Here is a 12779-nt window from a genome sequence, read left to right on the forward strand (position 1 = left end):
TATAGCAAAAAAATGTTTTTAATTTTATAGGTTAGTAGGTAGACTTGCAGGCAAGAAATAAGAAATGGGTCACTCAAAGCTACAGATCACCCTTTTTATAGAGCATAAATGAGTTAAATATGCATGATTTCAGTAACGGACATTGCCAAAGAAATATATCGTCCGACACATCTTGGCTCTGCTACTCTGTTTTCCTCCTTTTCCCCAACAGCAGCACTAGAAATTTTTGCTGATCTCCAGAGAGCAATGAAGAGTTAAATATGCACAGTTGATCTTTATTGACTATCTTATCCTAGGATATGGTCAGTGCTGGGATTCAAATATGTGAACAACTGGTTCTTTGTATGGATACCACTTCCGGAAGTCCATTCTGGGCCTGGGCAACAAAAAATTAGCTACCAGTTCTCCCGAACTGGTGTGAACCAGCTGAATCCCACTACTGGATATGGTCCATTTTCATACATAAAAATAAAATCTAATATGAACCCAACTTGATGAGAAACAAAAATATTATCTATACACAATGCCAATAATTATTCTCCTATAGTAATAGATGTCTTGTATGTAATCCCACAGCTGGACTACCATTTGAACCCCACTGGCATTGACAAATTCACTATCAGTCAATTGCAAAAGGCAGCTTTACTTGGAACAACTTACATCTTGTGACACTATCAAACATCTACATCTGCCTATCCCAGGTCCTTGGGAAGGATTCAATAGGTGGACAAAAATGCCAAATCCAGTTTGAATATTTGGCTGACTAGGTGGCGAACTGTAATATTATTTATGCACAGCTGTAAGTACATTTAGATATCTGAATGAAATTCAATCCAAACCAAACAATTAGCATTTCTTTGACTTTGATTAAGTAACAGACTTCAACTGTCAATTCAGATCACTCATTAAAAAAAAATCTGTTGAGAATGAAATACTGATAACCTTTTTATCCTTAATTAATAATCCAAAGTTTTATTTTTCTTTCTTTTGCAATATACTATGAAGAAAAGCTTAAAAATCAAGTTCCACAATGAGTGAAATTTATTTTCTATTTTTCTAGGGAGTGAAACAATTTGAACTGGGAGAGAACTATAAATTTAATTCTTATGCATAACATAGTTGTTTGTTTTTATTTATATATAAAATTTAAAGACACACATCAAATCACCCACATTCATCATACATTTAATATAAATAACACGTGTTTCTTTTTAAAACAACAACAACAGCAAATGTCACCAGTTAAAGCAATTTCTCAAAATTTGTATCTTTATTCAAAAAGAAAACAAGAACCTAAAATACTTAATTTTGTAGTCAATTTCCTATTGGTAATTAACATTTTGAAATAGAAGTGCATCATCTCATTTCAAAACATTGTGTTCAGGTCAATGCAAAATATTATTCTGGGGGGAAATTACTATATAATAGCAGTCTTCACCACATCTTGCCACAAACTACTCATAAGGGCCATATTTCCGTACATGGATGTGTGAAAAATTTAATGATATTTTGATAATCTTATCAAGATCAACAAACATCCAAAATACATTTCAAAGCAACCATTCATCTTTTGTCCCCTAAGACAAATTTCCCAGGCAGTTAGTTATATTTGTTGCAAATTTTATTACCAAAACGTTCTTTAATACAGTTGAAACATTCCAAAAAATACGAGAAAGAATTTTACCTTGCGGATTCCTCTGCTCAGTTCTTCTCCATAGTTTGTCCCTAGGATCTCAAACAGAACATTGGGGTTTCCGCCATTTTCTGCGAATTCCAGGTCTCCAGTCAAGCCATTAACTCCACCCTGAATGCATTAAAAACAAGAGGGAGAAAACTTTCAGGTGTATAGATTTCAAATATAGCTTCCTGTCCTTAGTCACAACAAAATATAGACATTCAGTGCTCATTATGCAAAATGTTTTATGCATCTCTGAACTCTTAATAACTACAGAAGTAGAATAACAACCTGAAGAAATGTAAAATAGTTGCAATATTTTTTAATACATTGGCTATTCCTTTTATAAAAAACACCTGAGAAAACAGAAAGGTAATGTGTCTAACGTATGTATCTATGTATGTATGTAGTTTCTATAGCCCCCCCATTTCAATCAATGACTCTGGTAGCTTACATCCAAATACTTAGTTTCCAGTACTCAATCTGATCAGTCATGTATAACGCGGGCAATTGTTGCAGCCTCTACAGAAAACAACATTTGATTAAGTTGATGAAGGGATCATATTTTGTGAATATTAAAAACATGAATATTTCTCCGAGCAGGTGGAAAGATACACGTCCTCTGGTAGGCTAGCTATACAGACAGCTTGTATTTACAAATGGAATAATTTTGAAAGGATTACAACACCCACCTTTGAACTAGATCTGTCAACTATTTAAATGTGTCCCACATGGTATAAAAGAGACTACTGCACAGTTTTCAAGAAGTCTGTAAAAAGTAGATTAGAAAAAAATGGTCGTCTTCCTAAAATAGCCTAATATTTTTTCTAAAAGAAGAGAATCTCAAGAAAAATATTGCATAAACAAACCAATTGTGTTGCATTTATTTGCTTGTATTCTCTATCAGTACAGGTAGTCCTCTACTTACAACAGTTCATTTAGTGATTGTTCAAAGTTACAATGGCACTGAAAAAGCGATTTGTGACAGTTTTTCACACTCATGACCATCTCAGCATCCCCATGGCCACATGATCAGAATTCAGATGTTTGGCAACTGGTTCATATTTATGACGGTTGCAGTGTCCTGGGGTCATGTGATCAGCTTTTGCAACTTTCTGACAAGCAAAGGCAATGGAGGATCCAGATTCATTTACCAACCATGTTACTAACTTAACATAGGTAATGATTCACTTAATAACCGTGGCAAGAAAATTCAAATTCATAAAATGGGTCAAAACTCACTTAACAAATGTTTTAGTAAGCAACATAAATTTTGGGTTCAATTGTGGTCATAACCTGAGAACTACCTGTATCTTGCCTGTTAAGCGCAGTGCACCTAGAATCCAAAACTTGATTTTTCCACCTTGAAGCCTAATTAGCTAGGTTAGAAAATAACTTTTGTGTCTCCTGTTTCATAAACCATCACTATCTATCACCAACAACAATGAGCCAGAAATCGGAACGAGGACTTAGATTTATGGATCATTCTTGAGATCGAGGGAAAACAGCATCCACAGCTCCGTTTTCCATAGGGCACATGAAAAAAAAGACTTGGTTTTTGTCAATAACTTAAATAAATGTGACTGAGAAAACCTAGAGGGCAGTTAAATATAATAATGTGGCATCATTTTTCTTTAGAGTGTGTTGTTGGTATCAGCCTTTCTTAATAATTCACAAAGATTACAAATGGAATGGCACTGCTATTATTTCATGTGATTGCCCCAGTCACCATTACTTGAAGTGTCTTTACCAAATAATGGGGAAATTGTCAGATGCTTGAATAATGAAAATAGGGAGTTTTTAAACTCAAAACACCTTGATGGATTCCAATTAGAATAACAAAGAAATGGTGAAAATCATCTAATTCATTATATTTCTCCCAGTTTTGAAATATGAGAGGACATTTCTATTTTGGCTCAAATGGGATTTGTGATGATCTTTACTTTAATTTTCTAGACCTGATGGAGAATCTACAAGTAACTTGTGCTGATTCCTTCTTGCAGCAGGTTTATTCCTATAGTATATATTCAGATTAGATTCCATTTAAAGTTCATATTGTAACCCAAATGGTACACATAGGGCTGACCAGATCATACAGGTGATAAAACATATAGATGTTTATAAGAAAGAAACACCATTCAACTACAAACCTTATACAAGCAGTCCTTGACTTAAACCATTCATTTAGTAACCATTCAAAGTTACAACAGCACTGAGAACAATATTTTATGATCAGTCCTCGTACTTATAGTTGTCATATGATCAAAATTCAGGCACTTGGCAATGGACATGTACTGTATTAATGATGGTGGCAGCATCCTGGGCTCATGGGATCACCATTTGCAACTTTCCCAGGTGGCTTTTAACAAGCAAAGTCAATGGGGAAGCTGTTTTTGCTTAAATGACCACATGATTTGCCTATCAACTCCAGTGAATCACTTAACAACTATGGCAAAAATGGTCATAAAATTGGGGACAACTCAACTGCCTTGCTTAGCACCAGAAATTCTGATCCTAATTGTGGTCATAAATCAAGGACTATCTGTATGAATTGGCTCATTCATATGAGAAATCCTTTAAAAAAAACACCCGGCAAACAATCATGTGATTAACATGAATACAGTTTAATTTAATTTTATTAAATTAAAGTTTGTTGTGTGGTGTTGTGTGGTGACTACATTTCAGGGTTCCTAGAGTTTCATACTGGATTTGATGTTCATAAATTCTGGAAAAGTGAGCTAATCCCCAATCAAAAGGCTACGAAATGTATCATACTTTGATAAACATTGGCTTGTATAATTTTTTTGAATAGTCCACTGATTTTTTTAATTGAAAATGTATTCAAATGCATTGAAGCAGTACATATTGAAATAAATGCAATAATGGATTTTAGGGGAAAAATGCATTTGGAAACACAGGGTTTTAGATGGAAAACTGATTACATATTTAAACATATATACACTAGCCATGAATGAACGTTTTCCCTTCAGAAGGGCACAGGGGTTTTCTAAAAACATTTGCCACCATTAAAAACCCAAATTTGCAGTCCAAATCAATTATCCTTCAAATTCTTTAAATCATGCTGCATTTCCATCTCTGAGAGCTACAATTACTGAATTGTAATTGCTTATCTAGGGGCACTATGGCCGTGTGGCTTGTTTCCATTTGTTTTAATGGTTCCGGATTGTATCTTAGTCAGTAATACAATCTAATCATGTGAAAATTACAGTTTCTCATTGCTAAATAACTAAATGAATATTAAAAATGGGTGATCTCTGCCTGATTGCAATTTGAGTAGTCTGCTAGTTTCTACCAGTTAAAAACAAAATCAGAAATTTAGCAGAATTTAATAGCTAGAGTCACCTGAATGTGCTATGCTTTATAACAGAGGGGAAAAGGTCATGGCAAGGCTGTAAACTTTTTATCTGCCAAACGCAGAGGGAAAATTAGCCAGAGAACTAACTGTCTGAAGTCCCGAATCTTCAGAAACTCCAATTGTTATTTATGCAGCACACGAGCTGTGTGTTTTTGACAAACTAAAAATTGAAGGAAAAGCATTAAAAACTCAAACCCCAGAGGTAATAGTCTGAAACCAGAAAAGAGATTAGAAATTGATTATTCCCACTTAGAAAGTGGGAAAGGAAAGAGAAGGCCAGAGCCTGTGCAAATCTTTATTTCTGACTGCTGAACTTTTTGGGCAAGTGAAGCTTCAGACTTTAGAGCTGCTTTTATCTATCAAACACAACCTAGCCCCCTAGAGTAATTTAAGAAGGAAAATCATTGAAGATTTATTGTTTTTATAAATGGTTGATGGACAGACAGACAAACACACAATCCAATTTTTGTGATATTCTGAAAACATTGTCATTAATATTGACTATAATAGAGCTTATCTGGATAATACCGTTTTCATAAAAATCAATGTCTTTCTAATCTTTACTAAATCCTGCTAGATATACACACATAATAGAAATTGGGGGGGGGGGAAATGACAATGTTAGGAGTAGAAAAAGTAGAACAAGCCTAATAGGGTTATATGAAGAGACCAAATAACGCTTTGGATACCACGGACAAGACAACCACAGTGGTTTTTCATATTTAGATAGCAAGTGTTAGTCTTCAAAAGCTGCAGGATAAATGAAGAAATCCCCTCATCCTTCAAAATGGTTGAGGTCACCTTCTACTCCATATTTATTTTATTTTTATTTATTTTAATTCCATTTATATCCCGCCCTTCTCCGAAGACTCAGGGCGGCTTACAAGCTTAGCAGTAGCCTTCATTCTATGTATATGCCTGCTTATTAGGGCTTTCACACACACACACCCCAAGCGGCATTATTACAAAGTCAGCTTATTGCCCCCAACAATCTGGGTCCTCATTTTACCTACCTTGGAAGGATGGAAGGCTGAGTCAACCTTGAGCCTGGTGGGATGCGAACCTGCACTAATTGCAGGCAGCTGGTGTTACTTAAGGAGGCATCAGCCCACTGCTCCACCAAGGCTCATTATAGAGAAATAGGGAATAAATATGTCGGGCTAAAAAAAAGAAGAAGAAAAAATGAAAGGGAGGCAGCTCTCAAGCTGTGGCAATTTCATTTCACTCTCTCTAATTGAAGAGTGCCATCAAAATGAGTCTGAAAAAGAAATTTCAGTGTACAGCCGTTTTGATACAAGCCACTTTGAACAATTGCAGTGTTTTAGATCTTTCTCACACATAGAGAAGGTAAAGGAGTGTGGTGCACTCATTAACTCGATGACTTGATTCTAAGTCTGGATGTAAATTTTGTTCCAAAATGGAAAGCGATAATGCAGGATGAGGTACAGTTGCTGAGGAATTAATTCATGAAAGCTGAGCTACTTTGGCTCTTGTTCAGGAATTCGGACGCAAAGGAAGTAATTGAAACAAAATGAAGTCTGCTTATCCTCATCTGAAGATGCATCTGGTGTACGTTAATTCTTCTGTATGTTAGTATGCATGTATATAATTAGTTACAAAGTTTTGAGAATGATGCAAGTCTATGTGTACGTTTATGTAATTTTCTGACATTTCAATCCAATCAGACTCTAGACAATGTATTGATGATGATATCAGAAAATAATGTAATACAATACAGTTGTTGTGATTCAGGGTCAGCCCTGTGGGTTCGGCAGTTGGGTCGGACGACTCAGAGGAGGAGGAGGAGGGGGGTTTGAAGAGCTTGCTGAGGGGGTTGGACAGCTTGATGAGAGCCCTCAGCCAGGCCCCTCTCACCTGGTCACGACGCAGACCCAGCTGTGTGAGCCTGACAGTGTGGATGAAGATGACCCACAGCTGGCCCTGTTCAAGGACGCCCGACGCAGGAGGCAGTCAATCAGGAGTAAACAGAGGAAGGCAATGGGGCTCCTCGGAAGGAGGCAGAGAGAAGCCACGCCCTGAACTGTATTTAAGGGGGAATGCGTGGGAGGGCTGGTTTGCTGAAGGCAACCGCTTGAAAAGCTCCTGTTTCTTGGTTCGTGTCTTGTTCTGTTTGTTTTTGTAGCAATAAATTTGGCAGGCGTAATTCCAGCCTCTTGCCTTCTTGTAAAAGGGGTTGTCCCTGCCTTTTCTGCAGGGCCGGTAGCAGGATGGTACAGAACAACAGTAATTTTGTCATCAATTGATCCACAGCCCCGCAATTGCTCTTTGAAGACCTTCTGGAAAAGACGGTGTTCACCACCTTCTGGGTGGTGTCCTAAGAGTGAAGGTGATTCTCTCTGAAGAAGGATTGGCTTATTCCATTGGAAGACATCTACTCAAAGATTATCAATGGAGTCCCACCTGTCACACCTCCAGAATGACATGGATATTTTGCAGACATTCTCTGGCCCTTTGAGTCAGGCAAACAGAACTGATCCTGTAAAGTTTGTCTCAGATATCCACTAGTCTTATGCCATAATTAATATTTAAAAAATGGGAAAGCGACCAACTTTGAAGTTCTCTGTGTCCACATTTTTGGAAGATACATAGGTTGAAAAACCGGAATGGAAAAACCTTGAAAGTCAGCCCGATTACAAAATCTCTTTGTGAATAATCAATTCAGAACTTCAAGCCAAAATAGTCTATTTCTTTTCCAGCAGGACATCAAAGAAGAAATCAAGGCAGAAAGGCAGAGGGCAGGAAAAGAGAGAAAAAAGAAGGAAGTGAAGGAGCATCAAAAGGAGGGATGAGTCTGAGAGAAAGAAAGAGAAAAGACAACAGCAAAATGAAAGCGGCAACACTTGCCATCCTAACTGGGGATTGATCCTACCAATTGGTCTTTTCATATTTGGACACTGCACTGTCTGCATGCAAAATCAGACACATCATTCCCTAGAAAATTAAACCACTGACACATTAAGAGACTTCTAGCCTTGCTGTAAAGAAGGATTCCCAGAGGCTGTAACAATGCAGTAACACAGGATAGGTAAATAGCAAGGCAAAGCCATGCATTTTGCTAGGCACAGTGTGCAAGTACTGTATCTCACTTGCTTCTGTTTACATTAAAAAGTAGTCACTCTGCAGCTGGTTTTTAGATGCTTTCCTTAAAACTAGAGTTACATAGCAATTACAGGTAGTTCGTGACTGACAAATGGTTGCTTAGACTTCCCTCAAAGGAACTTATGGCCCGGTTTTGAAGTTCTGACATCTGCTCCCACCCCATGGTCATGTGACCACATTTCGGGTGCTCAGCAACTGGCCCACATTTATGGCTATTTCCAGCTCTCCATGGTCTACATGACTGCATTTTATGAAATCTCTGCCATAAACCAGCATTTACTTCTGGTTTCCAGCCAAAACCACTCAATAGTAAACAATGGGTTCATTGAACAACCACAGCCTTTGCTATAATGTTTGTATTGGTTTTTTATTCTGCCCTGTGAACCGCCCTGAGTCCTCAGGGAGAAGGGCGGTATATAAATGTTATTAAATAAAATAAATAAATAAATATGACTATGGCATTCATTTAATGACCACTACAAAAAAAGATCACAAAATCATGTTTGGTCATGTGGTGACTTGCTTCACAGTCATGAATTATGGACATAATTGCAGGGCTCAATTATGATCATAACTCAAGGACTATCTGTATAACGTTAAATTCTAATCCAGTGACAATTATCTTGACTTGCGATTTCTCAGATGTTCTTTTTCTTTGCAGAAAATTATGTTTCTGTATGTTATTCTCCAAATCCTTGAGATTTTTTTTTCACCTTCTTAGTGTTGCTTGTAATATTTATATGGTTGTTGGAAATTGCAAAAGGTATTAATGCTGGTTGTTCTTCTCAATCTGAATAAAGGCTAATAGAAGGAATTTCCTTATTGCCTGTGAGAATGAATTGAAATTGATAGCCAGGGATCACGGAATAGAGGCTTGTACTGTACAATGAAAGGTCATTCACACCTATATAGACTTTAGACAACTCATAACAAAAGCAAAAAAACCCACATTCTCCTTTTGAAGATCTCACTGCAATTGTCTTCTTTGAAATAAATGCATATAGGAAATTTTCTTTCCTGAATGAGAACTGGAAAGACAAAAGCGGTTTGTTCTCTACATAGCACTAATGAAGTACCTCAACACTTAAGACAGATTGTTCATTTTCTTTACCCCTTTTTGCTGCTTTAAAGTTGTATGTGGCTGGTCATTGTTTCTGCATTGTGGGGAGAAATTAATCATTACTCTGAATAGCAGTCAAAAGAATACTTTTGTTTTCTTAACCTTATTTTCCAAAGGGTAAAGATATCAGAAAAGAGGCTGAAAAAGTTCATGAAGAAAAAGGATTGTAGAGTGTATACGTGTATTTACGTACAAGGCATGCTATATTCCCTTTCAGGTTTTTGCAAGGAACAAATGTAAGCAGAAGAAATTCAAATGAGGGGATAAGAAAAAAAGAAAAATAAATTTAATTAAATCTAATTAGTTTTACATTTTTCTCTTTTTATTCATTCTTTCTTGAACCTATCTTGATATATTGTAAGACACAATTCACAAGTAGTCCAATGTCCTTGCATTAAGCTTAGTTTAGGTTCTTTCTCATATATTCAATTATTATTTTTTGTCTAAGAAACACTTATTCCTAACAACATACCACAAACTGTCTGTCTACCAGTATTCGGATTTTTTTTTTTGCATCTGTTTCTTTATATTTAGTAAACATTTTACCATGAATCACAAAGATACCTACTTTTCCTATTTGTTACCATGTATATAACAACATGTACCATGTATGTATTAAATGAACAGTGCAAAGAAATAGAAGAAAACAATAGAATAGGGAGGACTAGAGATCTCTTCAAGAAAATTGGAGAGATGAAGGGAATGTTTCATGCAAAAATGGGCATGATAAAGGACCAAAATGGCAGGGACCTAACAGAGGCAGAAGAGATTAAGAAGAGGTGGCAAAATTACACAGAAGAACTATACAAGAACAAGCTTAACATCCCTGATAACCACGATGAGGTGGTCACTGACCTCGAGCCAGACATCCTAGAATGTGAAGTGAAGTGGGCCTTAGGAAAGCTGAGCAACAACAAAGCTAGTGGAGGTGAGAGTATTCCAGCTGAGCTATTCAAAATCTTAAAAGACGATGCAGTAAAAGTGCTACACTCAATTTGCCAGCAAATCTGGAAAATTCAACAGTGGCCACAGGATTGGAAAAGATCAGTTTACATTCCAATTCCAAAGAAAGGCAGTGCCAAAGAATGTTCAAACTATCGCACCATTGCACTCATTTCACATGCTAGTAAAGTTATGCTTAAAATCCTACAAGCTAGACTCCAGCAGTATGTGGATTGAGAACTACCAGAAGTACAGGCAGGATTTTGAAGAGGGAGAGGAACTAGAGATCAAATTGCCAACATACACTGGATCATGGCGAAAGCTCTGGAGTTCCAGAAAAACATCTACTTCTGCTTCATTGACTATGGTAAAGCATTTGATTGTGTGGATCACAACAAACTGTGGCAAGTTCTTAAAGAGATGGGAGTACCAGACCATCTTATTTGTCTCTTGAGAAACCTATATGCGGGTCAAGAAGCAACAGTGAGAACTGGACACAGAACCACTGATTGGTTCAAAATTGGGAAAGGAGTCCGGCAAGGCTGTATACCGTTGCCCTGCCTGTTTAACTTATATGCATCATGAGAAAGGCAGGCCTAGATGAATCAAAAGTTGGAATTAGGATTACTGGGAGAAATATCAACAGCCTAAGTTATGCAGATGGTACCACTCTAATGGCAGAAAGTGAAGAAGAACTAAAGAGCCTCTTGTTGCAGGTGAAGAAGGAGAGTGCAAAGGTTGGCTTGAAACTTAACATTAAGAAAACCAAGATCATGGCATCCGGCTCTCTCAATTCCTGGCAAATAGATGGGGAAGAAATGGAGGTAGTGACAGATTTTATTTTCCTGGGCTCCAAGATCACTGCAGATGGGGACTGCAGCCAAGAAATTAAAAGACGCCTGCTCCTGGGGAGGAAAGCCATGACAGCACACTAAAAAAGCAGAGACATTACCCCACCAACAAAAGTGTGTATAGTCAAGGCTATGGTCTTCCCAGTTGCAGTGTATGGCTGTGAAAGTTGGACTATAAGAAAGACTGAGCGTCCAAAAAATGAAGCCTTTGAACTCTGGTGCTGGAGAAGACTTCTGCGAGTCCCTTGGACTGCAAGGCGATCAAACCGGTCAGTCCTAGAGGAGATCAACTCTGACTGTTCTTTAGAAGGACAGATCCTGAAGTTGAAACTCAAATACTTTGGCCACCTAATGAGAAGGAAGGACTCACTGGAGAAGAGCCTAATGCTGGTAAAGGTTGAGGGCAAGAAAAGAAGGGGACGACAGAGAACGAGGTGGCTGGATGGAGTCACTGAAGCAGTAGACATGAGCCTAAATGGACTCCAGAAGATGGTAAAGGACAGGAAGGCCTGGAGGAATGTTTTCCATAGGGTTGTGATGGGTTGGACCCCACTTCGCAACTAACAACAACAAATGTATAACATAAGCATTCTACTTTTCATCTGAAATATAACTGCCTTGTATATTACATTAATTTTCAGATTAATTTTTGTGGCATTATACAATTTAACTAGCATTCACTGCAAGTTGTTTAGGATCACAGCCAATTAAAGAGTATCAATTACATAAGAAGTACACAACATTCATATCCCAACCACATACCTTCAAGGGTCAGCTCTATTTAGCCATAAAATATAAAAAAGTCACCACTTTCTAATATTCATAAACACAATTAGCATAAATATTTATGATATGTAGATATACTGTACATGAACATAATGATTCAGTGACATTGCAATTGTCAGGTTTCAGCATTTTAATAATTACCATAATAATACAAATTATGAAGTTCTGAAGCTCACCTTTTTCAGAAAGATGTTTAATGAAGTAGCCTAGCTACTTCATTAAACAAAACCAGCAAGCTTTAAAAGATTTTGTAGAACCATTGTTTAAGAATACTTCAATATTTTCTTATGCACTGAGGCATTTAACACCATAACCGCCAGCAACAACAACAACAAATTCCAGACCAATTTGTAAGCATTCACATCTAAAATTGGATCAGATGTGAACAACATGAAAGAATAATAAATGCTCTATGTGGAACTTAGTGCCACAGAAACTCAGATTGGCCTCCTGTTTATTAGTGAATTAACAGTGGCTGAGGGATGTGGCAATGAAGATTTTGCTGTTGACATTCTATACTTATTATTTTAATTCTTACTTTTTTTGTAATGCTTCCATGTTTGCTTGGATTGTGAAAAATGATAGATAACCAGTGGGATGACATATCCTTAATTGTTGGGTACATATATGTGTATATTCAAAGGATAAACTCTGAATATTAGATTTTCTACTGAATGCCAATTCAGCGATATTGTCTATAGGTAGTTCTCAACTTATGACCACAATTAAGCCCACAATTTCCATTGTTAAGTGAGACAGTTGCTAAGTGAATTTTGCCCCATTTTACGACCTTTCTTGTTACAGTTGTTACTGCAGTTGTTAAGTTAGCAGTATGGCTGTTAAGTGAATCTGCCTTCCTCATCAAGTTTGCTTGTCAGGAGATTACGAAAGGTAATCACATCATTCCAT

At 37.1% G+C, this 12779-nt stretch overlaps 1 protein-coding gene across 2 annotated transcripts in view; it reads right to left on the reverse strand.

Annotated features, from left to right (window-relative positions):
• The window catches only part of GRID2 (glutamate ionotropic receptor delta type subunit 2), a 1067823-nt gene that overhangs the window by 363718 nt on the left and 691326 nt on the right, over window positions 1-12779 (reverse strand). For both annotated transcript variants that reach the window (XM_083367820.1, XM_083367821.1), the window contains exon 8: window positions 1685-1804. In XM_083367820.1, coding sequence (XP_083223946.1) covers window positions 1685-1804 — 120 coding nt within the window. The remainder of the gene's footprint in view (window positions 1-1684; window positions 1805-12779) is intronic.

The sequence above is a fragment of the Vipera ursinii genome, assembly GCF_947247035.1.
Source record: "Vipera ursinii genome assembly, chromosome: 7".
NCBI classification, from domain to species: Eukaryota; Metazoa; Chordata; class Lepidosauria; order Squamata; family Viperidae; genus Vipera; species Vipera ursinii.